We start from the raw sequence: 27,115 nt of genomic DNA, 5'->3' as shown, positions 1-27,115 counted from the left end.
TTTCTCTCACAGATGTTTCTAACTATCACTATTGGCTATTTCTTGCTTTTTATCTGGCTTCAAATTTTATTATATTTTATAGAATCATAGAATGGTGACAACATAGAGGTCACTATTTTGCCCAAGTTTTTCATGGTGGATATCTGCAAAAACAACTCTACTTTTCCATTCTCTGACCCAGAGGAGTGGGATTCGCAGAGTTGCTAATCATGGTTTGCAACAGTTCCTGTCAAATATCAAAATTTTAACAACTCTAAAAATATAATCACTTTTCTTGAAACCAGTAAAATCAATCTTCCAAATTTTTAAAATTTGTCACTCTATAAACTGTGGGAGAAGCAAGGTTGTGATTCTTGGAAGTCAGTAATCTCAGCTCTAAGATATAAGAGCTCCTGATGGTAGTCTCATGCACCCATCCAACCAACCTTCCTTAAGATCAGAAGTATGATATTTATTGATGATTGCACAATGTTCAACACCACTCCTGACTTCTTAGGTACTAAAACAGTCCAAGTACAAAAACAGCAAGACCTGGATGGTACTTAGACGTGGCTGTCACATGGCAAGTAATATTCATGTCACACAAGTGCCAAACAATGACCATTTCCAAAGGAGAAAAACCAGGCATCACTCCTTGACAGTGCCATTGACAATGCTGAATCCTCCATTATTAACATCCGGGGGTTACCATTGACCAGAAACTCAACTGGGCTGGTCATACAATTATTTACAATATATAAATGATTGTATGAGGAAAATGAATGTACTGTAACCAGATTTGCAGATGACATAAAATTGGTGAGAAGGCAAGCAGTGTGGACGAAACAAAGAGTCTCTAAGGGAAATTGACAGGTTAAGCTGTTGGGCAAAACCTTGGCAGATGAAGGATAACATTGGAAAATATGAGGTTATGCACATTGACAGGAAGAATAGAGGAGCTGTTTATTATTTAAATGGTGAAAGACTGCTGAAAGCTTCAGCAGAGAGGGATTTGGGAGTCCTCATGCATAAATCACAAAAAGCTAATTTCCATGTTCAGTGGAAAAGGGAAGGCATATGGAATGTAGGCCATTATTTCAGAGGGAATGGAATGTAGATACAGAGAAGTTCACTAAAATCATAGCTGTTTAGACCATTGCTGGAATACGGTGAACAGTTCTGAACCTATTATCTAAAGTAAGATATATTAGCATAGGAGAAAGTTCACTAGGCCATTCATCATGCATTCCCTTGCCTTGTTTGTCCTGCTCAAGTGCATCATCTCACATTCATCCTGATTCACCATAACCTGTCTATGCTCTATAAGGCACAGGTCAGGATTATGATGTAATACTCTCCACTTGCCTGGATAAGTGCAACTCCAACAACAGCAGTCAAGAAGTTTGGCACCATGCAGAAAAAAGCAACCTAGTTGATCAGCACCATATCTATTAACAGTCACTGTTTTCACCAACAGTATACAGTGAGGGCAAAGTGTACGATCTACAAGAGTCATAGCAGAAATTCACCAAGATTCCTTAGACAGCAACTTCCAAATCCACAACTACTATCAGTAGATTCATGGGAACACCAAAATCTGCAAGTTACTCTCCAAGTGATTCACTAACTTGGAAATAGCTTGCTGTTACTTTTCTCATTAAAAATCCTGAAACTCCCTGTCTATCGACATTGTCGGTCTACTTACACCACATGGACTGTCGCAATTCAAGAAGGCAGCTCACTGCCAGCATATCAAGGGCAGCTGGGATGCTTAATGCATGTGTCATTCCAGTCAACGAAGCCCACATTGAATGAAAAAGAATCAAGTATTTAACATAAAGGCAAAATTATGTCAGAGAACCTTAGGAAAACATATGATTTGGTGCCCTCTGCTGACAGTTTAATTGTCCAGCATTGCAACAACCTTCTTTTTTGATTTCTGTTCTTCGTAAAAAGCATGACAGTTGCAGGCACACTGGGTGTTTTAGGAGATTATATTTTTCAGCTTGGAAATTATAATTTTGATGGTGCATATGATTTCATAATACAAAATTGCTTACAGATGCTGCAGAATTTTCAAATTCTACTGATTTTAGTTTGGGAATTGATAAAAGTTCTGTACATGAACTTGCAAAAAAACACATTCTACTGCATTGTAATGAAAGAGATTCCAAACAGAAGAAATAATTCTGTGTTCTGGCTAACTATCGTAACTCAACCAACTAAGGTGGAAAAAGGAATTTTGTACATCATTAGCTTGTTGCTGTTTGTAGTACGTAGTTATGTGAATATTACATTACAGCAGTGGTGGTAAGAATAACTTAAGAATAAAGTTAAAAATCACACAACATCAGATTATAGTCCAACAGGTTTATTTGGAAGCACTAGCTTTTGGAGTGTTGCTCCATCATCAGATGGTTGTCCATAACCACCTGATGAAGGAGCAGCACTCCGAAAGCTAGTGCTTCCAAATAAACCTGTTGCACTATAACCTGGTGTTGTGTGATTTTTAACTTTGTCCATCCCAGTCCAACACCGGCACTTCCAAATCATTATTATTTAAAATAAGTTATTGCCTGTCATTTAAATGTCCTAAGTTCACGAAAAACACCATATAACTACTTTTTCTTTGTCTTTCTTGTCATTGACATAAAGATAGAAAATAGGGGCAAGAATAGGCTATTCAGTCAATCAAGCCTGCTCCGAATTCAGTATGTCCATGGCTGATCATCCAATTTGGTATCCTATTCCAGCTTTTGCTTTTCATACCTTTTGATTCCTTTTAACCCTAAGAAATATATATTACTGTTTTTTGAAAACATTGGGTTTTAGGTTTAAACACTTCTGCGTTAGGGAGTTCCACAGGCCCACCACATTGGATGACCAATCTGAGTCCTAAATACCCTATATCCTTAGATGGTGAACCCTGGTTCTGGACTTATTAGTCCTTGGGAATATCTTGCCTGAGTTTATCTGTCTAGTCCTGTTAAAATTTTATAGGTTTCTCTGACATCCAGCCTTATTCTTCTGAACTCTTGTGAATCTAGTCCAAAGTGATCCAGTCACTTTTCGCATGTCAGTCCCATCATCTCAGGAATCAGTTTGATAAAACCTTGATGCACTCCCTCCTTAGTCGAAACATCCTTCCTCAGATAAGGAGACCTAACCTGAACACAGTACTTCAGGTGTGGTCTCACCAAGGCCAGCACAGTTACAGCAAGACATCACTACTTTTTTACTCAAATCCTCCCAATATAAAGGCCAAATTGCCATTTGCCTTCTTCACCATCTGCTGCACATGAATGCTTACTTTCAGTGACACTGTGTACAGGGGCACTCCGTCTCCTTACATCTTTCCTAATCTATTGCCATTCAGACAACCTGCTTCCCTTTTTTGCTACCAATGTGAATAATCTAAACTTTATTCACGTTATATGTCATCTGCCATGCATTTGTCTACTCATTAAGCTTGTCCAAATTACGCTGAAGTTGCTCTACATCCTACTTACAGTTTACCCTCCCATCTACCTTTGTAAAATCTGCAAACTTGGAGGTATTATGTCATGACTACTTAGATATTATTTAGCTACCTTATCCTAATAATTAATATGTATTGTGAATATCTGTTGAGGTAGATTATTGTACAAAATAACCTCAGGAGTTTGAGGTACAGGTTAATGAGGGTTTATTTTGCCAACACGATGAGAGAACACCACCCAGAGAAACTCCCAAATAGAGCTTTACCCTCAACGAGAAAGCTCAAATATTCATACAAGTAGACAGTATCTTACTTGAAATCCAAATTGGCCAGTGTTAGAAGAACACTGATTTTTCGCACATTCCAAAACTGCAGGGATGCCTAACATCCTTGTTTTATCTACTTGCCCTATATGCCAACCTGTCTCCCTTCTTTTAGGGTGGCACGGTGGCACAGTGGTTAGCACTGCTGCCTCACAGCGCCAGAGACCTGGGTTCAATTCCCGCTTCAGGCGACTGACTGTGTGGAGTTTGCACGTTCTCCCCATGTCTGCGTGGGTTTCTTCTGGGTGCTCCGGTTTCCTCCCACAGTCCAAAGATGTGTAGGTCAAGTGAATTGGCCATGCTAAATTGCCCGTAGTGTTAGGTAAGGGGTAAATGTAGGGGTATGGGTGGGTTGCGCTTCGGCGGGGTGGTGTGGACTTGTTGGGCCGAAGGGCCTGTTTCCACACTGTAAGTAATCTAATCTAATCTAAAGCCTGTGCTATTCTCACAGCCTTTAGATCAGTATGAGTGACGACCGTGCAGTTTTTGTAGCAACCATGTTCCTTCATTCTGAGGGGACACCGTCCATACCGCTGTGCTAAAATAGATAGATTTTGAGCAGATTTTGTGCATCAGGATTGGGCATCCATGAAGTGTTGTGGACTGTGAACAGCAGCAGAATTGTATACGACCATAATCTGCAACCTCATGTACTGGAATATCATCCATACTACTGGTCGTATCAAGGAATCAACCTTAGTTCAGTCAGGAAGGCATGCCAGGAACAGCATCAGACATACCTAAAAATTAAGAATCAGCCTGGTGAGGCTACCAAACAGGACTACTTATATGGGCAGAGGACTAGCATGGATAGATGACTGGTTAACCAATAGAAAGCAAAGAGTTGGGATAAATAGGTGTTTCTCTGGTTGGAGATCAGTGGTGAGTGGGGTGCCGCAGGGGTTGTTGTTGGGCCCACAACTTTCCATGCTATGTATAAACAGTTTGGAAGAGGAGACCAAGTGTAACGTATCCTAGTTTTCTGATGACGCTAAATTGAGTGGAAAGGCAAACTGCAGAGGCGGCGGCGGTGGTGGTCAGTTGGGGGGGGGGGGGGGGGGTGGGGGTATGGCTAGTGAGTTAGATAGGTTAAGTGAGTGAGCAAGAGTCTGGTAGATGGAATACATTGTTGGTAAATGTGAGGTTATCCACTTTGGAAGTAAAAATAGTACGTCGGAGTATTATTTAAATGGTGAAAAATTGCAGCATGCAGTTGATTTGGGGGTGCACAGGTAATCAGGAAGGCAAATGAAATATTGGCTTTCATTGCTTGCGGGATTGAATTTATGAGCACAGAGGTTATGCTGCAATTGTACAAGGTGTTGGAAATGGCCGCACCAGAGTAATGTGCGCAGTTCTGGTGTCCTTACTTGAGGAAGGATATATTGGATTTAGAGATTCACCAGGTTGATTCTGGAAATGATGGGGTTACCCTTTGAGGAGAGGTTGAGCTGCCTGGGACTGTATTTGCTCGAATTTAGAAGAATGGGAGGAATTATAAAGAAACATAAAATTATGAAAGGGAAATTATAAGATAGAAGCAGGCTAGTTTTTTTTTTCCTGGTGGGTGAGACTAGGACTAGAAGACATAGAGTCAAGATTAGAGGGAGTAGATTTAGGATTGAGATGAAGAGGAACTGCTTTTCCCAGACAGCAATGCATCAATGGAATTCTCTGCCTAAGGAAACAGTAGAGGCAACTTCATTAAATATATTCAAGAGCGAGTTGGATGGATTTTTGCATGGTAAGGGAATTAAGGGTTATGGGGATAATGCAAGTTGGAGGAGCTGAGACCATGGATAGACCAGCCATGATCTAATGAATGGTAGAGCAGGCTTGACGGGCCAAATGACCTACTCCTGCTTCTATTACGATGAAAAAATAGTATGCCACACAGTGTATGCAGTAAGTGATAGAGCTAAGCAATTCCACAACCAACAGATCAGATATATACTCTGCAGTCCTCCCACATCCAGTGGCAACTGATGGTAGAGAATTAAACAATCCGCTGGAGGAAAACGCTGCACAAATGTTCCCATCTACAATGGTGGGAAAGCTCATACATCAGTGCAAAAGAAAAGACTGAAGCATTTGGATGTGCCAGATGGATGATCCATCTTGGCCTACTCCAGAGGTCCCAAACATCACAGATTGCAGTCCCCAGCCAATTAGATTCATTCAGTGTGACAGCAAGAAACATCTAAAGGTACTTTTTACAAACGTACAAACAAATAACGAGGGTCAGCACATGGCCCTTCAACCTTGCTCCACCTTCCACCTTTCAATGGATTATGGCTCAACTGATTTTAACTTCAACTGTACATTCTTGGATATCCCCAAACATCTCACATTCCTTAGTAATCAAGAATCTATTGACCTCTGCCTGAAAAATATTAAAAGATTCTGTATCTCCTGCCTTTTTAGGAAGGGAATTCCAAAGACTCATCTCTGTTGAGAGAAAACCTTTCTCCTCATTTATGGCTTAAGTGAACCGCCAAATATTTTTAAACGGTGATCTCTAATTCTAGATTCTCCCACAAAAGGAAAAAACATTTTACGTCCACCCAGACAAATCCCCCCAAGATGTTGTATGTTTCAGTTAAGTCACCTCTCACTCTTCTAAACTCCAAAGCATATCAGTATAACCTGTTGAGCCTTTCCTCATAGGTCAATCTACTCATTCCAGGTATTAGAATAGCAAATCTTTTCTGAACTGCTAACATATTAATATTCTTTTATAAAGGCAGTAACGTACTGTACACTGTACTCCAGATGCAAGTCTCATCAATGGTCTTAAGACTGAAGCATAACCTTCCTACTCTTGCATTCAACTCACCTTGCAACAAACTGTAACATTCTATTAATCTTTCCAATTACTTACTGTACTTGCATATTAACCTTCTGTGATGTGCTAGGACATCCAGATCATTCTGCATTTGAGTTCTGCAACCTTTCATCATTTTGGTCATATGCCTTTTTTATTCTTTCTGCCAAAATGGACAATTTCAATGGACAATTTAACCACATTATGTTCCATTTGCCAGAACTTTCCCCACTCACTTAACCTATTTATTTCCCTTTGTAGGCTCCTTATTTCCTCTTCATGACTACTTTCCCATTTATCTTTGTGTCATCAGTAAATTTAGCTGCCATACCTTGGGTCCCTTCATCCAAATAATATATGTAAAGATTAAAGAGTTGAGGCCTCAGGATTAACCCTGTGCCACAACTTGCCTGCCAGCCTGAAAAAGACCCATTTATTCCTATTTCCTGCTTTCTGTTAGTTAGCCAAACTTCTATCTATGTCAATATGTTACCTCCAAAGCCACAAGCTTTTGTTTTCCACAATAACCTTTGCTGTGAAACCTTATCAAAATGCCTTTTGGAAAAAAATTGGCAAGTCATGTTGCAACTTTAGTTCGGCAACATTTGTGTACATTTCTAGTTGCCACTCTTGCAACTAAAGGCTTTTGAGATGGTACAGAAGTGGTTTTAACGGGGTGTTAGCTATGAGGGAAGGTTGGAGAAATTTGGTTTATCTTTACTTGAACATTGAAGGGTGCAGGGATGATCTGATAGATTACGAAATTGAGAAGGCATGGATAGAATGGATAGTCAGAGTCTTTTTCCCAAGGTAGAAATGTCAATTACTAGGGGACTTAAGTTTAAGCTAAAGGGGGTGAGTTTCAAGGAGATGTGAGAGGCAAGTTTTTTACACAGTGTGTAAGTGCCTGGTATGCCCTGCTAGAAGAGGTGGTGGAGGAGGATACAATAATGATGTTTAAATGACGTCTTGATAGATATATGAATAGTCAGGGAATAGAGGGGTACAGACTGTGTAAAGGCAAAAAGTTTTTAGTTCAGAAAGGCATCATGTGTCTCCGCAATCTTGGTGCACTGAGGGCCTGTTCCTGTGCAGTAATGTTCTTGTTGAAACCACATCTCAATAACTGCGAGATGTTTTGGCCTCCTTACTTAAAGAAGGATGTAAAGCATTGGAGACAGTTCAGAGGAGGGTACTAATTTGATACCTGGAATGAGTGGTTTGTTTTGAGGCAGATTGGAAGTGTGGTCTTGTTTCCACTAGTGTTTAGAAGAGTGAGGGGTGACTTAATTTAAGTGTGAAAGAGTCCAGAATTAGGGGGCACTGTTTCAAAATTAAGTATCACCCTTTTCTGATTGAGATGAGGAATTTTTTTTCTGGGATTTATGTGAATTTTAAGCTGTCTAAGAAAGTGCTGGAGAGGATCAGTAATCAAGAGTTGTACAGATGTACAGCAGGGAAACAGACCTTCGCTCTAATTCATCCATGTCAACCAGATATCCCAATTTAATCTAGTCCCTTTACCAGCACTTGGTCCATATCCCTCTAAACCCTTACTATTCATATACCCATCCAGATGCCTTTTAAAGAGGAACCTCAGTTATTTAAACGAGATGGGTGGACACTATTTCATTCAGTTAATTGATTATTCTGAGAATTTTAGCTTTAACAGGGGAAGCCATACTGATATGTGGGTGGCACGGTGGCACAGTGGTTAGCACTGCTGCCTCACAGCGCCAGAGACCCGGGTTCAATTGCCGCCTCAGGCAACTTTCTGTGTGTAGTTTGCACATTCTCCCCGTGTCTGTGTGGGTTTCCTCCGGGTGTTCCGGTTTCCTCCCACAGTCCAAAAATGTGCAGGTCAGATGAATTGGCCATGCTAAATTGCCCGTAGTGTTAGGTGAAGGGGTAAATGTAGGGGAATGGTCTGGGTGGGTTGCGCTTCGGCGGGTCGATGTGGACTTGTTGGGCCGAAGGGCCTGTTTCCACACTGTACGTAATCTAATCTAACACTGTACTCTACCAGAGAATGTGTTTAAGTCTGTAATTTTAATGAGTGTGCCATTTAAACAAACTAATCATTGCAGTCTGAAAATTACAGGTTAAAGTGAGAAGAACTAAACCCTTACCATGAAATCCCAGCATTAAACAAGGGCCCAAACTGCTTGTACAATCACAAGACCATTTATAGTATCAGTTTCCGGGAACTCAGTCTCACAATAGAAAGATGGAAGCCCTGCCTCACACATGCGTTTGTATTCTCGGCCTTTTTTGTTAAATGACCGGCTTGGTAAAGTGACTGGAATATTCTAAAACATTTTATTTTGCAAAAGGCTGTATAACAATCCTTACCTAAAAAAATCTAGTCATTGATGCTTGAGCTGCTTGTGTTTCATTGTTTTTGCCAGCGTTTTCACATCATCTTCAGTACAGGTAAATCACATACACTTACCTCTTTGGTGTAATGTTTTTGTGAGACCTTGAAATCTTCTTTGGATAATCCGATATTCGGATAATCGACATTCGGATAATTGAGGTTCCTCTGTATGTTACATCCACTGGTTCCTCCTTATCCAATGCACAAATTACTTCTGTAAAGAACTCCAATAAATTAGTTAAACATGACTTCTGTTTGACAAGGTCATGTTGGTTCTGCCTGATTATCTAGGACTCGTCCAAGTGCCATTTTATGACTTATTAAATAATAGATTCGAACATTTTCCCTATGACTGATGTTAAGCTAACTGGCCTGTAATTTCCTTCTTTCTGCCTCCCTCCCTTTTTGATTGAAGGAGTTACATTAGTTACCAAAGGGACTTCTAAAGAAACCTTCCCTGAATCGGATAAGTATTGGAAAATTCAAATCAACACTTCAACTATTTCACTAGCCATTTCTTTTAAGTTAAAAGTCACACAACACCAGGTTATGGTCCAATACAGGTTTAATTGAAAGTACAAGCTTTAAGAGTGCCTATCCTTCATCAGATAGCTCGTCGGACAGGTACAAAGGACACAGAATTTATAAGTAAAAGATCACAGTGTCGTACAACTGATGCAATGTATTAGACAAACCTAGATGGATGTTAAATCTTGCCCTGGGCTTGACATGTATGCTCAAGCAGTCAGGAAACATGTGAACACCAGATTCATCACCCATACTCACAAGGTAGAGCAAAACATTACCTGAACACAACGCAATGCCGTCTAGGTTCTCAATACCAATCACAACATTGTCATCAAACTAGCAGACAAAGGAGGAGCCATCGTCATTCAGAATAGAACAGCTACTGCAAGGATGTGTACCAACAACTGAACAACTAGGAACACGACAGGCAACTACCAGCCGATCCAATCAAAGAGCACACCTCTAAACTAAACAGATAGATTCAAACTTTTGATCCAGACCAGCAGAGTACCTTATCCACTCTCATCCTGTGTACTTTTTGCATTAGGGGCTTCTACTGCCTTCTGAACATACATAAAGCCAACATACTCTGGACAGTGGGAGTCTGTGTGAGAACCTCTCTGACTATATCAAGGGCATCTTGAAACTCATTGTACAAGGGACGCCAGCTTCTGTCACTACAGTACAGATTTCTTACAGAAACTCAGCACCAGTTGAACCAGGAACATGTCTCGCCTCAATGAACGCACACCCACCCTCACATGCACACGCGCACGCGTTCTGTCTTTCTCTTTCTCACACACACACTCATGCATATGCATGCACATGCACACACTTTCCCTCTCTCACACATATGCACACATATAAGTCTTTGGGGTGAATTTGCATTTGCAGATTTATGTTCACAGATATGTTCTATTTTGTTCAAATGCACACAATCCGTAGGCAATCAGTCAGCGTGACTTTGTATAAATTCCTACCTTGGAAATAAAAGAAGTCTAACTCCAGGTTGGGATACAGACAGACTCTAATCTCATACCTTTAATGCATTTTCTGATTTGAGATGTCACTTTTTTTATCCACTGATAAAACCTTAAGTTATCTCGGGTCTGTGACTTAGAACATAGAAAAGTACAGCACAGAACAGGTCCTTTGGCCACGATGTTGTGCCGAAATTTAATCCTAATGTAAAATATAGTTACAACCTACCCACCCCTCAACTCACTGCTATCCATGTGCATGTCCAGCAGTCGCTTAAATGTCCCCAATGACTCTGCTTCCACCACCACCGCTGGTAACACATTCCATGCATTCACAACTCTCTGTGTAAAAGACCTACCTCTTTATACCTTCCTCCTAATATCTTCAAACTATGACTTCTCGTACCAGTCAATCCTGCCCTGGGGAAATGTTTGTTGCTATTGACTCTATCTATTCCTCTCATTATTTTGTATACCTCTATCAGGTATCCTCTCTTCCTCCTTCTCTCCAGAGAGAAAAGTCCAAGCTTATTCAACCTTTCTTCATAAGGTAAGCTCTCCAGTCCAGGCAGCATCCTGGTAAACCTTCTTTGCACCCTCTCCAAAGCCTCTGTATCTTTCCTATAGTAGGACGACCAGAACTGGACACAATATTCCAAGTGTGGCCTCACCAGGGACTTGTAGAGCTGCAGCAAAACCTAACAGCTCCTAAACTCTATCCCCCTGCTGATGAAAGCCAAAACACCATATGCTTTCTTAACAACTCTATCCACCTGGGTGGCAATTTTGAGGGATCTATGTACTTGCACACCCAGATCCCTCTATTCCTCCACACTGCCAAGAATCCTGTCTTTAATCCTATATTCAGTATTTGAGTTCGACCTTCCAAAATGCATCACTTTGCATTTATCCAGGTTGAACTCCATCTGCCATTTCTCAGCCCAGCTCTGCATCCTGTCTGTGTCATGCTGCAGCCTGCAGTGGCCCTCTATACTATCGACGACACCTCCAACCTTTGTGTCATCTGCAAATTTACTAACCCACCCCTCAACCTCCTCATCCAAGTCATTTATAAAACTACAAAGAGCAGAGGCCCAAGTACAGAACCCTGCGGGACTCCACTCAACACTGTCCTCCAGGCCTTCTGTCAGCCAGCCAACTCTGAATCCAGATTGCCAAATCTCCCTGTATCCCATACTTCCTGACTTTATGAATGAGTCTACCATGGGGGACCCTATCAAATGCCTTGCTGAAATCCATATGTACCACTAAAAAGACTTGAAAGAAATTCTGGATTTATATATTAGTCAATCAAAACCTGCATCTCCATTCTAAGTGTTTAAATAATAGGTTTGTCTAATACATCACATCAGTTTTATAACACTTTGATCTTTTACTTAAAAATTCTGTGTCCTGTGTACCTGCCCCACCAGCTAACTGATGAAGGAGCAGCATTCTGAAAGCTCATACTTTCAAATAATCCTGTTGATCTATAGCCTGGTGTTGTATGATTTTTACATTTTTCCACCCAGTCCAACAACGGCACCTCCACTTCATCACTTCTTGTAAGACACTGGGATGAAATACAGCAGGATGTGGGGACTTGTCATAATGTCTCCAGCACTGAAAAAGGCCCATTAGCCTATCAAGTGTGCACTAGTCAGAAATAATTTCCTAACTATTCTAACCCAGCGCTTGGCTCACAATTTTGTCAACTTATAGTTCCAACAATTTACTCAGTGCTACTTCCTTTGCATTCATAATTTTCTTAAGTTCCTCCGTTTTAGTTCCTGATTTACAGCTATTTCTGGGATGTTACTTGTGTCCTCTCTAGTGAAGACCAACACAAAACATCTGTTTAATTTCTCTGCCATTTCTTTATCCTCTTTTACTAATTCTCCAGCTCATTTTACATAGGACCAGCACCTAGTCGTTTTTTCTTTTTAAAATATCTGAAAAACCGTTTCTACCTGATTTTATAATTTTGGCGAACTTTCTCTCATACTCATAATCTTTCCCTCCTTATTAATCTTTTAGTATTGTATTCTGTCCAGTGTTCTGACCTACCAACTATCTTTACACAATTATGTCTTTCACAGTGTGGAAACAGTCCGTTCGGCCCAACAAGGCCACTCCAACCCTCCGATGAGTAACCCACCCAGATGCACCCTATTATCCTGTATTTACCCCTGACTAATGCACCTAACCTGCACATCCCTGAACACTATGGGCAATTTAGTTCACCTAATCAGCGCATCTTTTGGATTGCAGGAGGAAACCTGAGCACCTAAAGGAAATCTGCACAGGCAGAATGTGCAAACTCCACAGAGACAGTCGCCCGAGGCTGGAATTGAACCTGACTCCCTGGCACTGTGAGGCAGTAGTGCTAACCACTGAGCTACTGTGCCGCCCCCTTCAAGTTTGATACTATCTTAAAAATCACACAACTCCAGGTTATAGTCTAACAGGTTTATTTGGAAGCACTGGCTTTCGGAGCGCTTCTCCTTCATCAGCTGTTTGTGGAGAATAAGATTGTAAGACACAGAATTTATAGCAATTGACAGTGTGATGTAACTGAAATTATAGGTGTTCTCCCAGTCGCAGAAAACTTCAGTGGTCCGGGACATTCGACCTTCAGGTGACCATCCTCCAAGGCAGACTTCGGGACAGGCAACAATGAATAGTGGCTGAGCAGAGGCTCACAAATGTTGCAAAACTTCTCTTTGGATGAGTTTCTTTCATCATTTCACTGATGATCAAAAATAAACTAATGGGGCAGTAACTGGCCAGATTGGATTATACTGCTTTTTACATACATGACATACCTGGGTAATTTTCCACATCGTCAATGCTGTAGCTATGCTGAAACAGTTGGCTTAGGGGCACGGTAAGTTCTAGAGTAAAAGACTTAGATAATATTGCTGAATTACTCCCAAGGCCCATCGCCTTTACAGTGTTCTCCAGTCTTTAAGATGGTGAAAAGGATGAAACTTAGGGCACCGTATTTTTACATGGAGCCCAAAACAAAACAGATGAACTAGTAGTAGAAATTAAGATAAATAAGTAAGATCTTGTGGCCATTACTGAGACATGGCTGCAGGCTGACCGAGACTGGACCTGAATGTTGCAGGATATATGACACTTAGGAATGGCAGCAACTATATCATGATTGAATTTTACACACAATTTAAGAGATAGAAGTGTGGGTACAGGACTACTTTGAATTTGAATAAAGGCAATTATGAGGACATGAAAACAGGATTAGTAAAACTGAACTGGCTACAGAAGAGGACAATAGAGATGCAGTGGCAAAAATTTAAGGAGATATTCCATAAAGCACAGAACAGATATAATCCAATAAATAAAAATTCTAGGGGACGGACCCACATTCTGAAGTTAACTAAGAATATCTAAGATAGTATTGATTTGAAGATGCCGGTGTTGGACTGGGGTGTACAAATTTAAAATTCACACAACACTAGGTTATAGTCCAACAGGTTTATTTAGAAGCATAGCTTTCGGAGCACTGCTCCTTCATCAAGTGGTTGTAGAGAATAAGATTGTAAGACACAGAATTCATAACAAAAGTTTACAGTGTGATGTAACTGAAATTATATATTGAAAAAGACCTGGATTGTTTGTTAAGTATATAATCTTTTAGAATGACCATGTTGGTTTCAGTTCTTTCTTATGTAAATCGCAAAACTTTTTTTTAAAAGTTACATTCTCAAGTGAACTTTAACAATTGGTGTCATGTCGGCCCAGATAATGTATTGAAGGTGTGAGTTCCCTGTGTGAGACTGTCTGTGCCACAATGGTCAGACTGACTTTAATCTAAAAAACAGATCTACAGAATCTTACATGGATTCATGCAGTTTTTGAGCAAAGTCAAATGTAATTCTGCAAGTACAAATTCACCCAACAACCTTATATGTCTATGTGTACATGTGTTGGTGCGTGGGGTGGGGATTATGAGTATCTGTGAGAGACTGTGTCTATGTGAGTGTAAAGGGATATAAGTCTGTGAGAAGGTGTGTGTGTGGGAGTGTACGTGTGAGTGTATGAGAGAGAGAGAGAGAGAGAGAGAGTGTGTGTGTGGGGTCACCTGTAGTGTGACATGAACCCAAGATCCTGGTTGAGGCCATCCTCATGACCCAGGTATGTCATGTATGTAAAAAGCAGTATAATCCAATCTGGCCAGTTACTGCCCCATTAGTTTACTTTTGATCGTCAGTGAAATGATGAAAGAAACTCATCAAAAGAGAAGTTTTGCAACATTTGTGAGCCTCTGCTCAGCCACTTTTCATTGTTGCCTGTCCCGAAGTCCGCCTTGGAGGACGGTCACCTGAAGGTCGAATGTCCCGGACCACTGAAGCGTTCTCCAACTGGGAGAACACCTATAATTTCAGTTACATCACACTGTCAACTGTTGCTATAAATTCTGTGTCTTACAATCTTATTCTCCACAACCAGCTGATGAAGGAGAAGCGCTCCGAAAGCCAAAGTATTTGTAATAATCTGCTCACTGACACTCAGTTTGGATTCTGCCAAGTTCAGTCACCCCCTGACCTCATTACAGCCTTGGTTAAAACATGGACAATAGAGCTGGACTAGAGCTGGACTCCAGAGGTGAGCTGAGAATGACTGCCCTTGACATCAAGGCTGCATTTGACTGAGTATGGCATAAAGATCCAAAGCAAATTTAAAGTCACTGGCAATCAGGGAGAAACTCACCATTGTTTGGAGTCATACATAGCATAAAGGAAGATGGTCGTGGACAGCAATCATCTCTGTCATAGCCCACTTGGGACCATATCAAGCCCTAGTATTTCCTGAGTCACCACAAATGTGAATATTGAATTAAACTACAGAACTGTTTGAGTTACCTTCAGATTCTGGTTTAAGTACATACACAAGTGTTTTATAATTGGCAAGCAAATAATTATTTATTATAAACAAATTGATTTTTTCGCTAAATTATGACTCTAACACTTAAACTTTGTGTCATACATGTATACACACATACACACTCAAAAAAACAGACTCATAGAAAGAAACAGACAAGACATAGATATTATGGGTGAAGAGAAAAATAGTAGTCAAAGAGAAACAGTGCTGTGTCACCAGCCCAGATGACAAAATGGGATAGATTGCTTTCACAATCTTTTTGATTTCTTTGATGACGGCATAATGTTATCTGCACAGCAATGATCACTTTGATTAATTGGTTGGACATGGGTCTTTCCTTTTTGTTTGGGTTTTAGTCTTCGTTCTTTCAGCAGCTCTGAATGAAGTTTTCTTGTTGTTTTGGCAGAGAATTAGAGAAACCAATTTTACAGATAAATGGTGCCGAGAGAGATTTTGATGCAGCCAGTTTTTGGAGGTTTCCCATTGCTTCTGTTTGCATTTCTCTCAGTGCCTGTATTAGGCTGTGCCAGACCATTGAAAGGGTTATTTTGATGTTGAACTGTCCTGAATCCACAACAGATGAGTCCAGGCATATTTGCACCACTGTCCCCAAAATGTAACATTGTCTCATTTGCATTGAATAGCTTCACTTGTTTTCTAAACAATTCCTTGCACATTATAACCTCCCAAAAACAATATCCACATTTTCAGTCCAAAGTCCAAAAATATAAAGATGCAGTCTTTACATTTCAGCTCTTGAAATATCTGATCTTTTATTGGGCTGAATATTTAAGCCTCGACAGGGGATTGGCACGAGATTAGCTGTTTATCAGTGTGCTAGACCATTTCTCTAGAGGGAGGAGGTGACAGTAGCAGTACCTGCTCACTATTAGTGACAATGCAAATCAGCTGACACAGTCAAATTTCCTCTCTTAAATCCCTCTCTTCTTTATATCTGCAACTCATCTCTTTCTTTTAAAAAGACCAATATTGACCTCACTAACATGGAAACAGCTACCTGGTCTTTAACTCCTTTTCTTCTGCAAAATGCATGAAGAAGTAGTCACCTTCCAAATTCCATCTTTTAAGAACTTCAGATTTGATACCCTCCAAATAAAAATCTACCCCATGCCTCAGTACCAAAACTGCTCTTATCAAAGTCAGACTCAACAATCTGTTTGACTTTTACAAATGATTAAAGATGAAAGGTCAGATAAATCCCACCTCATTGTTCTTGTTCTGCCTACAGACTTGCTGACAATTTCTTGAAGTGTTCCCCTCCATGCCTTTACGCTGGTTTACACCTAGGGCTGTTTTCATTGGAGAAAAGAAGGTTTAGGGGTGACTTGATAGAGGTGTACAAGATGATTAGGGGTTTAGATAGGATTGACCATGAGAACTTTTTTCCATGTATGGAGTCAGCTATTACGAGGGGGCATAGCTTTAAATTAAGGGGTGGTAGGTATAGGACAGATGTTAGGGATAGATTCTTTACTCAGCGAGTCGTGAGTTCATGGAATGCCCTGCCAGTAGCAGTGGTAGACTCTCCCTCTTTATGGCCTTTTAAACGGGCATTGGATAGGCATATGGAGGATAGTGGGCTAGTGTAGGTTAGGTGGGCTTGGATCAGCGCAACATCGAGGGCCAAAGGACCTGTACTGCACTGTATTTTTCTATGTTCTATGTTCTAGATGGACCTGCATGTGCCTGGTTCTTTTTCTAATCATACTAAGACTATCACTTGTACCCATGCCATACTCTCATGTGTCTCCCAAGGACCTTTTGTTTTATCTACAATGTTGCTCCTTGGTGACATGCAAGATTAGCTTTTATATGTACACTGAGAACACCAACTGTATCTCACTACAAGCTCTTCCAGTTCCTTCACTGTGATAAGTTATTAGATTGCTTTCACAACACCCAGCACCGGATGTAAGTTCCTCCAAGTAAACACTAGGAAGATGAGCTATTGTTTTTGATCCCCACTGCAAACTCAAGTTTACTATCCAATGAATATCTCACTCCCTAACTGAGGTTGAAAGACTATTGGTAGCCTGGGTGGCATACCAGACTCCAAGACAAGCTACCAACCACATATTTGTACAATAATTAAGAGCTCAGCCTGTGTTACATTGCCCAGCTGTTCATCTGCCTCAGCCCACCTGGTGCTGAAACACTTAACCATCCTTTTGAAATCTCTAAAATTTAGTATTGCAATGCATTTCTTGCTCATTTCTCACATGCTATTTTCTGTAAACCTGAAGTCATACAAAGCTCTGATGTTATTGTTCCTTACTTGCACCAAGTCCTGTCTATTTTGCATTGCCATATATTGATGAAAGCCACACTTTTGTCTTTTTTTTGTCAGGACAATTTGTAAGAATATCAATCCAAGGAGAAAGCTAATGTACGAAAAGAGAGTGCTAATTGGTTGGCAAGTGAAATCTGGTTAGTGGAGGTTTTGCCATGGTGTATGAACTCATTAGTGCTGATTGACAGTTAACTGCTAGGTTTTGATTAAATTTTAAACCAGGCAGTTTGACTTCTATCAGGGCATTGGCCTCAGAAATGAACCAGAAAATGCTTGTCATTTATTTTTTATTTAGTTGAAATAAGTGCAGTGCATTTGTGTGTTCTTTCTGTCTTCAAAATATAAGGCCCTGTGCATAATATATATATAGCTTCCAGACATGCAAACACTCCACACTGAGAACCTGATTAACAATGCTCAGTGCAGAAAAATATGTAATGTTGGACATTGTGCTGTGTTTTGCAAGTGCGGGTTGATTGGATATAGTTAATACCTTGTGTGATGCATACAACCAAAGGGATATGTTGTTTGATGTAGTGGTTCTGTTCGCCGAGCTGGGAATTTGTCTTGCAAACGTTTCGTCCCCTGTCTAGGTGACATCCTCAGTGCTTGGGAGCCTCCTGTGAAGCGCTTCTGTGCTGTTTCCTCCGGCATTTATAGTGGCCTGTCTCTGCCGCTTCCGGTTGTCAGTTTGAGCTGTCCGCTGTAGTGGCCGGTAAATTTGCTCCAGGTCGATGTGTTTGTTGATAGAGTCTGTGGACGTCCACAGACTCTATCAACAAACACATCGACCTGGACCCAATATACCGGCCACTACAGCGGACAGCTCGAACTGACAACCGGAAGCGGCAGAGACAGGCCACTATAAATGCCGGAGGAAACAGCACAGAAGCGCTTCACAGGAGGCTCCCAAGCACTGAGGATGTCACCTAGACAGGGGACGAAACGTTTGCAAGACAAATTCCCAGCTCGGTGAACAGAACCACAACAACGAGCACCCGAGCTACAAATCTTCTACCAAACTTTGAATGTTGTTTGATCCACCAGGACCTCAGCCTAATATCTGGCAACACACTAGCACTGGAATTGATATGCAACATTATTCATTTGTATGATAGAACATTCTTTGGCTTGACAACGGGTCCTGTTAGTGGCAACACCACTCCTTCTTATTCCATATTAATAGCATGAAAAAACTAGCTTCAACATTTGCTCAAAAATTTGAGATACCTTACCCCCAAATTAATCTGAGTTAGAATATGCACTTTTCAGGACCAAAATTAACTACCATTTAGCCTTTCATAAGTTTGTGTGATATACAACAAGAAATGATCCGATTGAAGTAGCCATTATCCAACAGGATGTTGTTGATGCATCCTATTTCAGCTTTTGATCCATGGCAATGTCTCTTTCAATTAGGCATCACTTACATACCAGTCAGGCTCCATTTGCCAACCGATCTGCACTCTCCTTATGTTATATATATGTTGATTTAACCCTTGAATTGGAGTTCTTGCAAAATGTTCAGATGATTGCAAGTTGAAAAACATCAGTAAAATGTGACTTTTTTCAGAAATATTTGAGTACTGTATTGCCAAATGACTGTTTGTGCTACTATGTTCATTAACCTATATTGACTCGAAGTCAGAAATGTCTCAGCTTTAAAATTCTCACACTTGTTTACAACCCTCCATGACCTCAACCCTCAGCATCTCTGTATCCAGCCTTATGTCTCTAAGATATTAGGGCTGATATGCTTCTGACCTCTTCAGCATCTCTGACTTAAACTACCATTAGTAGCTGTACCTTTAGCTGCCCTAAGGTCTTCAAGCTCCCCATCCCTAAAACTCTCTTTTGTCCTTTAAGGGCTTCTGATATCCTACTCTTTAACCAAGCTTCTAATTACCAGCCTTAATGTCGTTTTAGCATGGATCAGTGTAAAATGTTTCTTCGTGCCACTCCTGTGAAGTGCCTTGGGATAATTTATTGCATTAAAAGTCTAATATAAATACAAGTTATTCAAGGTAAACAGCATGGAGAGGCATTCTGGAAATGGTAAGTGAACAAGAGAAAGGGAATAATGGTAATGTTCTGCAAATAAGATTCCATGAAATAGGATGGAATAAGACCCAAGTTGAACATCAGTAGTGATTGTGAGATCATTTGACAAAAAATAGATTGTTTCTGTTTTGTGGATTCTATTTAAATCTATGCATTCACCTTTTGTGCATGATTTAAGATTGAATTAAATACAAAGCTGACTCGTTCTCATTCAGAATCGGTTATTCATCAACAATTCTTTAATCTGATTGGTTGAAGCAATACATACTTGGTTGCTTTGTTCAATGAGGTCTCAAAGTTCTGTAGAAGGTGCTGCTATTTTTAGATGATTGGAAACAGGCAACTACAACAAAATATCCCAATAAATCTATGTGCAAGTGCTCTGACAATAAAATCTGACCCTTTTAATATTTTAAAGAGTAAACGACCATCCTTTTCTCTCTCTTAACTGTCTGCTTTACTTGTTATTTATTTTCACCCATATTTTTCCATAAAGGCATTATCAAAATTATTTTATTTTATCCCTTTTCCAATATTTGTAATGCTTCTAACACAATGTTATCAATTTCCCTGGATCAGAAAAATTTGACTAAATATTTAAATAGACAATCATGTTTTCACTTACTGAAATATTGCTTCACCCAGTTCAATTTAGTGAACTGAAGGACTGATGAGTTTGGAAATTTTAATTTGTGTTTAAGGGACAATAGGTCTACAACAGAGTCATCCCAAGAAATTAATAAATACTGGAAGTGTCACCCATTGAAACTAGTGGAAGGCTTATGTAGGAAACGGAAATATCAGTCATACAGAAAAGGAAGAAAAGTTGTGTGGAATTTGAAGTTGAGCATATATTAGACAACTGAAATAATTCCACAGAGGCTGGTATCCCATTACCAACTCACCTTTTAAAATGTGGAAAGTCCTTGATCCTGGCATAGCCTTATCACAGAGTGTCGGTATCTCATACACTCCCCTTTCTATCTGTCAGCCAGTGCTCCCTGATTGGACCAGATTAACTGCCCCAATCAGGGAACTCATATTCTGTGAGTCCAGCTGGCTGACCTTCGTACAATCACTATAGCAACATAATAATAGTTTAGTGCAATTTTTCGTTATCTTACTTTAGCTTGGAAGACAACGTAACATTGTACATGTGCTCAATATATTTACTTTCCATTCAAAGTACATCTAACATTGCTTGCCCAGAAAATTTTAAAATAGTTTTATTATTTCTCTACAGCTGAATATCATGCACTTTGCAGCAGTGGACCTGGTATGACAAGTGATGGGAGAGGTAACTGTTGTTTGCTCATATAAGCTATACCATAAGACTCATTTTCATAATATATTCATTAGAATGTTGTTTCATACAATATAGACTAAAACAAGACTTTATAATGCTATAATACATATCTTGTGTTCCAAAGTACTTCATCTCAATAAGCTTGATTGCAATACAGAGGAACCCCGATTATCCAAACAAGATGGGCGGGCATTACTTCATTCAGAGAATTGATTATTCAGTTAATGCCTCTGTTCTAGGGCTCAGAGTTTTCAGAAGTTTCCTTTTTCCTCGCTCTGCATGCTTTGCTCCCCCTGTCTGACTCAGGGTTTGTTTCTGAGCAGACACACACTTGTGTATAAGGGACCTGCAGCATTGCTTAAGGCCTGCCCCCCCCCCCCCCCCCCCCCCCCCAACCTTAGTTCAATGGGATTGACACACGAGCACTTGCTAAGTCCGCTCCCTGTTCAGGAGACTAGGCAGCAACACACTGTGCACGAGCCGTCCTCACCCCAATCCCTACATCCCCCCCCCATCCACTCCTCAACCCCATCCAACCCTTCCCCCACCCTCGTCCAACCCCGCCACCGGAGCAGCTGGATTGGACGACATAGCAAGACTGCTGCTGCCTTTGGGGGAAGAGTTCTCAAAATAGCACACACGCAAGCAGCCACAAACGCAACTTTTTACTGCAACGTTTTACTGTACAGGACAATGTTGGAGAGATTATCTGGGGAAGGGACGTTTAGGGTACACCCTACTGTATAACTCCAGGGAATGTGTGGGGGGAGAGAGAGAGAGGGCGAGCGGTCAGTCATTTAGAGACAATGCCTGGGCTCCCATCGATGTCCAAGACTGTTTTTGGCAGCATTTCAGTAAGCCGAGTTCATTTTTAATCATTGTAAACAAAAGACATGGTCAGTGTTGGGAACACCTCTTTGATGTAATGTTTCTATCAGGACCTTGAGATCTTCTTCTGATAATCCAAAATTCGGATAATTAATATTCGGATAATCGAGGTTCCTTCAGTGTGGAAACTGCACATTAGAACAGATTCAATAAAAATATTAAAAAACTCAACAGATATTTGGCAGTTATTGAGTTTAACAATTTTTACACTTGAACATAAAAAGCATTTCACATTCATGAGTGCAATTTATTTTTATAAATTGAGCATCTTTTTTGGTGAAAAAAGTGGTAATTTTGTTATTTTATCATCTGACAATATTATGGGTTATTTATTACTGCTAAACAAAGGAAGTTCATTTTTTTTACAGACATCAATGAATGTGCATTGGATCCTGATATTTGTCCTAACGGAGTGTGTGAGAACACTCGTGGCAGTTACCGATGTGTTTGCAATTCTGGTTATGAAGTTGATATATCTGGGAAAAAGTGTGAAGGTATGTATGTAAACAGTGGTTAGTAGAAATTAAGTCAAATTGACTTAATTATCAAGTCAGTGAATGTATTTATTGATCTTAATTCCTTTGCATCCATGAAACTTAATGCTTTAATTTAGTAAGAGCTAAAAATAGCCATTTTCACTTATAATAGAATAGTTGTGAGAATGATAGAAATATATACTTTGCAATATTTTATGTCATGTATTTCTGTATGTTTAATTTCATGGTCTCTGGTTTCATGATGATCTGGTGGCTATTGTCTGTAGATGAAAAAAGTTGTCATGCTTCCCACTTTTTTCTGTGCTAATTTATTTTTTTCAGTCCTCACTGCTAGTTAGCAGAAGTGCAAGCATGAGAGTCAAATGTGTAAGTCTTACCTTGTCAATAGATAGTCTGTCCATCAGCAATTTCTCTGCTGTGCCTAGAAACTGAGAAGCTTTGCAACTGCCGGTTAAAGTTTTAAGGAGGTTTAGGCCTGAGACACGCAGTATATAGGCCCACTGGTCTGCTCTGGTGCTCATAAATCAAACTCTAAGTCATACTATCCCCACCCCCAGAACCCCGAGGGGAATACTACCCCTGCTCATGACTCCACCCCATTCCCCCCACCATCACACCCACTCCAGTTACAGGTTCCGTCCCCACTCCTAGCTCTACACCCACACCAGATCACAGCTCCCAGCCCTGCCGAGTTTTCACCATCCCCCCAGACCTCCCCCTCACTGAGGACGAACGATCAGTCCTCAGCAAAGGACTCACCTTCATCCCCCTCCGTCCACGCATCAATGAACTTAATACACCCCGTGACGTCGAACAATTCTTCCATCGCCTCCGCCTCCGAGCTTACTTTCACAATCAGGACTCCCGCCCACCTTCCAAGGACCCCTTCGCCCACCTCCAACACACTGCATCCACCTGGACACCCCGCGCTGGCCTATTATCTGCCCTCGACCTCTTCATTTCCAACTGCCGCCGGGACATTAACCGCTTCAACCTGTCTACTCCCCTCCCCCACTCCAACCTCTCACCCTCACAACGCGCAGCCCTCCAATCCCTCTGCTCCAATCCCAACCTCACCATCAAGCCAACGGATAAAGGAGGCGCAGTGGTAGTCTGGCACACTGACCTCTACACCGCTGAAGCCAAACGCCAACTCGAGGACACCTCTTCCTACTGCCCCCTCGACCATGACCCCACTCCCCATCACCAAACTATCATCTCCCAGACCATACAGAACCTCATCACCTCAGGAGATCTCCCACACACAGCTTCCAACCTCATAGTCCAGGAACCCCGCACTGCCCAGTTCTACCTCCTTCCCAAGATCCACAAGCCTGACCACCCTGGCCGACCCATTGTCTCAGCATGCTCCTGCCCCACTGAACTCATCTCTACCTACCTTGACACTGTCCTATCCCCCCTAGTCCAAAAACTCCCCACATACGTTCGAGACACCACCCACACCCTCCACCTCCTCCAAGACTTCCTTTTCCCCGGCCCCCAATGCCTCATCTTCACTATGGATATCCCAATCCCTCTACACCTCCATCCGCCATGACCAGGGCCTCCAAGCCCTCTGTTTTTTCCTCTCCAGACGTCCCCAACAGTACCCTTCCACCGACACTCTCATTTGTTTGGCCGAACTGGTCCTCACCCTTAACAATTTCTCCTTTGAATCGTCCCACTTCCTCCAGACCAAAGGGGTAGCCATGGGCACACGTATGGGCCCCAGCTATGCCTGTCTCTTTGTTGGCTATGTAGAGCAGTTGATCTTCCATAATTACACTGGCACCACTCCCCATCTCTTCCTCCGCTACATTGATGACTGCATTGGCGCCACCTCATGCTCCCATGAGGAGGTTGAGCAATTCATTAACTTCACCAACACATTCCACCCTGACCTTAAATTTAGCTGGACCATCTCTGACACCTCCCCTTCCTGGACCTCTCCATCTCCACTAATGACGACCGACTTGACACTGACATTTTTTACAAACCCACCGACTCCCACAGCTACCTGGAATACACCTCTTCCCATCCTACCTCTTGCAAAAATGCCATCCCGTATTCCCAATTCCTCCGCCTCCGCCGGATCTGCTCCCACGAGGACAAGTTCCACCACAGAACACACCAGATGGCCTCCTTCTTTAGAGACTGCAATTTCCCTTCCCACGTGGTTAAAGATGCTCTCCAACGCATCTCGTCTACATCCCGCACCTCCACCCTCAGACCCCACCCCTCCAACCATAACAAGGGACAGAACGCCCCTGGTGCTCACTTTCCACCCTACCAACCTTCTCATAAACCAAATCATCCGCCGACATTTCCGCCACCTCCAAACAGACCCCACCACCATTGATATATTTCCCTCCCCACCGCTTTCCGCAAAGACCGTTCCCTCCGTCAGGTCAGGTCCACACCCCCCTACAACCCACCCTCCCATCCTGGCATTTTCCCCTGCCACCGCAGGAACTGTAAAACCTGTGCCCACACCTCCTCCCTCACCTCTATCCAAGGCCCTAAAGGAGCCTTCCATGTCCATCAAAGTTTTACTTGCACACCCACTAATATCATTTATTGTATCCGTTGCCCCCAATGCGGTCTCCTCTACATTGGGGAGACTGGGCGCCTCCTAGCAGAGCGCTTTAGGGAACATCTCCGGGACAACCGCACCAATCAACCACACCGCCCCGTGGCCCAACATTTCAACTCCCCCTCCCACTCTGCCGAGGACATGGAGGTCCTGGGCCTCCTTCACCGCCGCTCCCTCACCACCAGACGCCTGGAGGAAGAACGCCTCATCCTCCGCCTCGGAACACTTCAACCCCAGGGCATCAATGTGGACTTCAACAGTTTCCTCATTTCCACTTCCCCCACCTCACCCTAGTTCCAAACTTCCAGCTCAGTAACTGTCTCCATGACTTGTTCGGACTTGTCCTACCTGCCTATCTCCTTTTCCACCTATCCACTCCACCTTCTCCTCCCTGACCTATCACCTTCATCCCCTCCCCCACTCACCCATTGTACTCTGTGCTACTCTCTCCCCACCCCCGCCCTCCTCTAGCTTATCTCTCCACGCTTCAGGCTCACTGCCTTTATTCCTGATGAAGGGCTTTTTCCCGAAACATCGATTTTGAAGCTCCTTGGATGCTCCCTGAACTGCTGAGCTCTTCCAGCACCACTCTAATCCAGATCCAAGTCATATATGAACAGCTCCACTGTCTTGGCAAACGTCTGTAAAATTGAATGCTAAAGAGGTAAATCTTGACTAAAAATTTAGAATGGACCCCAAAGGCAGTCTGATGTCTAATCTGCCATCTTTCCAGCAAATGCTGTTATAAAGCTAGTATCTGTTATGGTGCTTTGCACAATTTGGATTCCACCATGGAGATAGAGAATGGCACTTTCATGCTTGGGCAGCCCATCGTCTTCGTAAATTTTGCACTATATACTGCAGAATATTCTCAACTTTTGCTGCAGAACATTATCTCCAACATAAGAGTCAACTGTTACAATTGTTCATTGATATAGAAAATGTATATTATGGACTGTTTATAATGATAGAAGGGATCATTTGTCCCATCAGTCAACCACCACCCGCCTCAAGAATGGACAGCCATCAGTTAATAAACTGATGACCAGCCACAGTTCACCTGCCTCAATTGATTCTTGATGTTTAAATTCTGTCCTCAAGTCATGGACCAGATCTAACACATCAGATAAACAAACAAAAGATGATGCTACCTGTATAAATGGCAAGCTGGAACATTAAGACTAAACTGACGGACATTTGCATCTGGTTAATGATATGGGTAAGACAGCTGTGATCAACATGGAACTTGATAGGCTGAACATTGACATTGCTTCCTGACAAACATGATGTTTGACAAGAATAATTCACTGAAAGTAAAATATTACTTTCAGCTGGCAGGTGAATTCTGAGGTAAAGCAAGAACGTGTGTAGGCTTTGCTTCAGGAAATTGCTGCTCACAATGACAGAAAACCAGCTAAAAATGGTTCAGGTTATGTTCTGTCTATCTGCTTTCAACTCAAACAGCAACAATTGATATTTATATTTATATAATAGCTTTATTGTAATAAAAAGTGGCTCTCAGGAGCATTATAAAGTAAAATATGACAATAAGTCAAATAATGAACTGTTATTCCAAAACTGAAAACCTACATCAAAGAAGAAGGTGTTCTAGAAAGTGTCTTAAAGGTGAGAAATGAGTATTGATGCTCCAGACTCTGCTTTACGGTACAGTCAAAAAGACCAGTGTTATGAGGAAATTGCTAACAACAGATTTTTCAAATCAGGACATCTTACCAATTGGGCAATGAACCAATGCCACAATGTCCTGGCAACATTCAAGATTCAGGACATTGACACCAGCTGAAACTGATCATCATTTTTTCTCAGCAATATTCTAAGTGCATACAGTATGAGGTTACAGCCCTCTAAGCTTTTTCATTTCAGTAGAAAGACCATCCTGGTCAGCCATGATTTCTGCCTAGATAGGAATTCAGTTGATTGAACTGGTACTTTCTGGCAATTCCACACAATGCAGGTATGAAATGAATCACACTTTGAGATATCGTTTACAATACTCTGCAATCAGCATATGGAATGTAAGAGTGGTTCAAACTGATATGAC

The 27,115-nt window shown here is 41.5% G+C and overlaps 1 protein-coding gene across 1 annotated transcript in view; it reads left to right on the top strand.

Moving 5' to 3' along the window:
- The window catches only part of LOC140458518 (fibrillin-1-like), a 574,711-nt gene that overhangs the window by 283,873 nt on the left and 263,723 nt on the right, over window positions 1-27,115 (top strand). The window contains exons 17-18 of the mRNA XM_072553247.1: window positions 21,013-21,066; window positions 22,332-22,457. Coding sequence (XP_072409348.1) covers window positions 21,013-21,066; window positions 22,332-22,457 — 180 coding nt within the window. The remainder of the gene's footprint in view (window positions 1-21,012; window positions 21,067-22,331; window positions 22,458-27,115) is intronic.

The sequence above is a fragment of the Chiloscyllium punctatum genome, chromosome 33 (genome assembly GCF_047496795.1).
Source record: "Chiloscyllium punctatum isolate Juve2018m chromosome 33, sChiPun1.3, whole genome shotgun sequence".
Lineage (NCBI taxonomy): Eukaryota > Metazoa > Chordata > Chondrichthyes > Orectolobiformes > Hemiscylliidae > Chiloscyllium > Chiloscyllium punctatum.
This window is presented reverse-complemented; position numbering and strand designations above follow the sequence as displayed.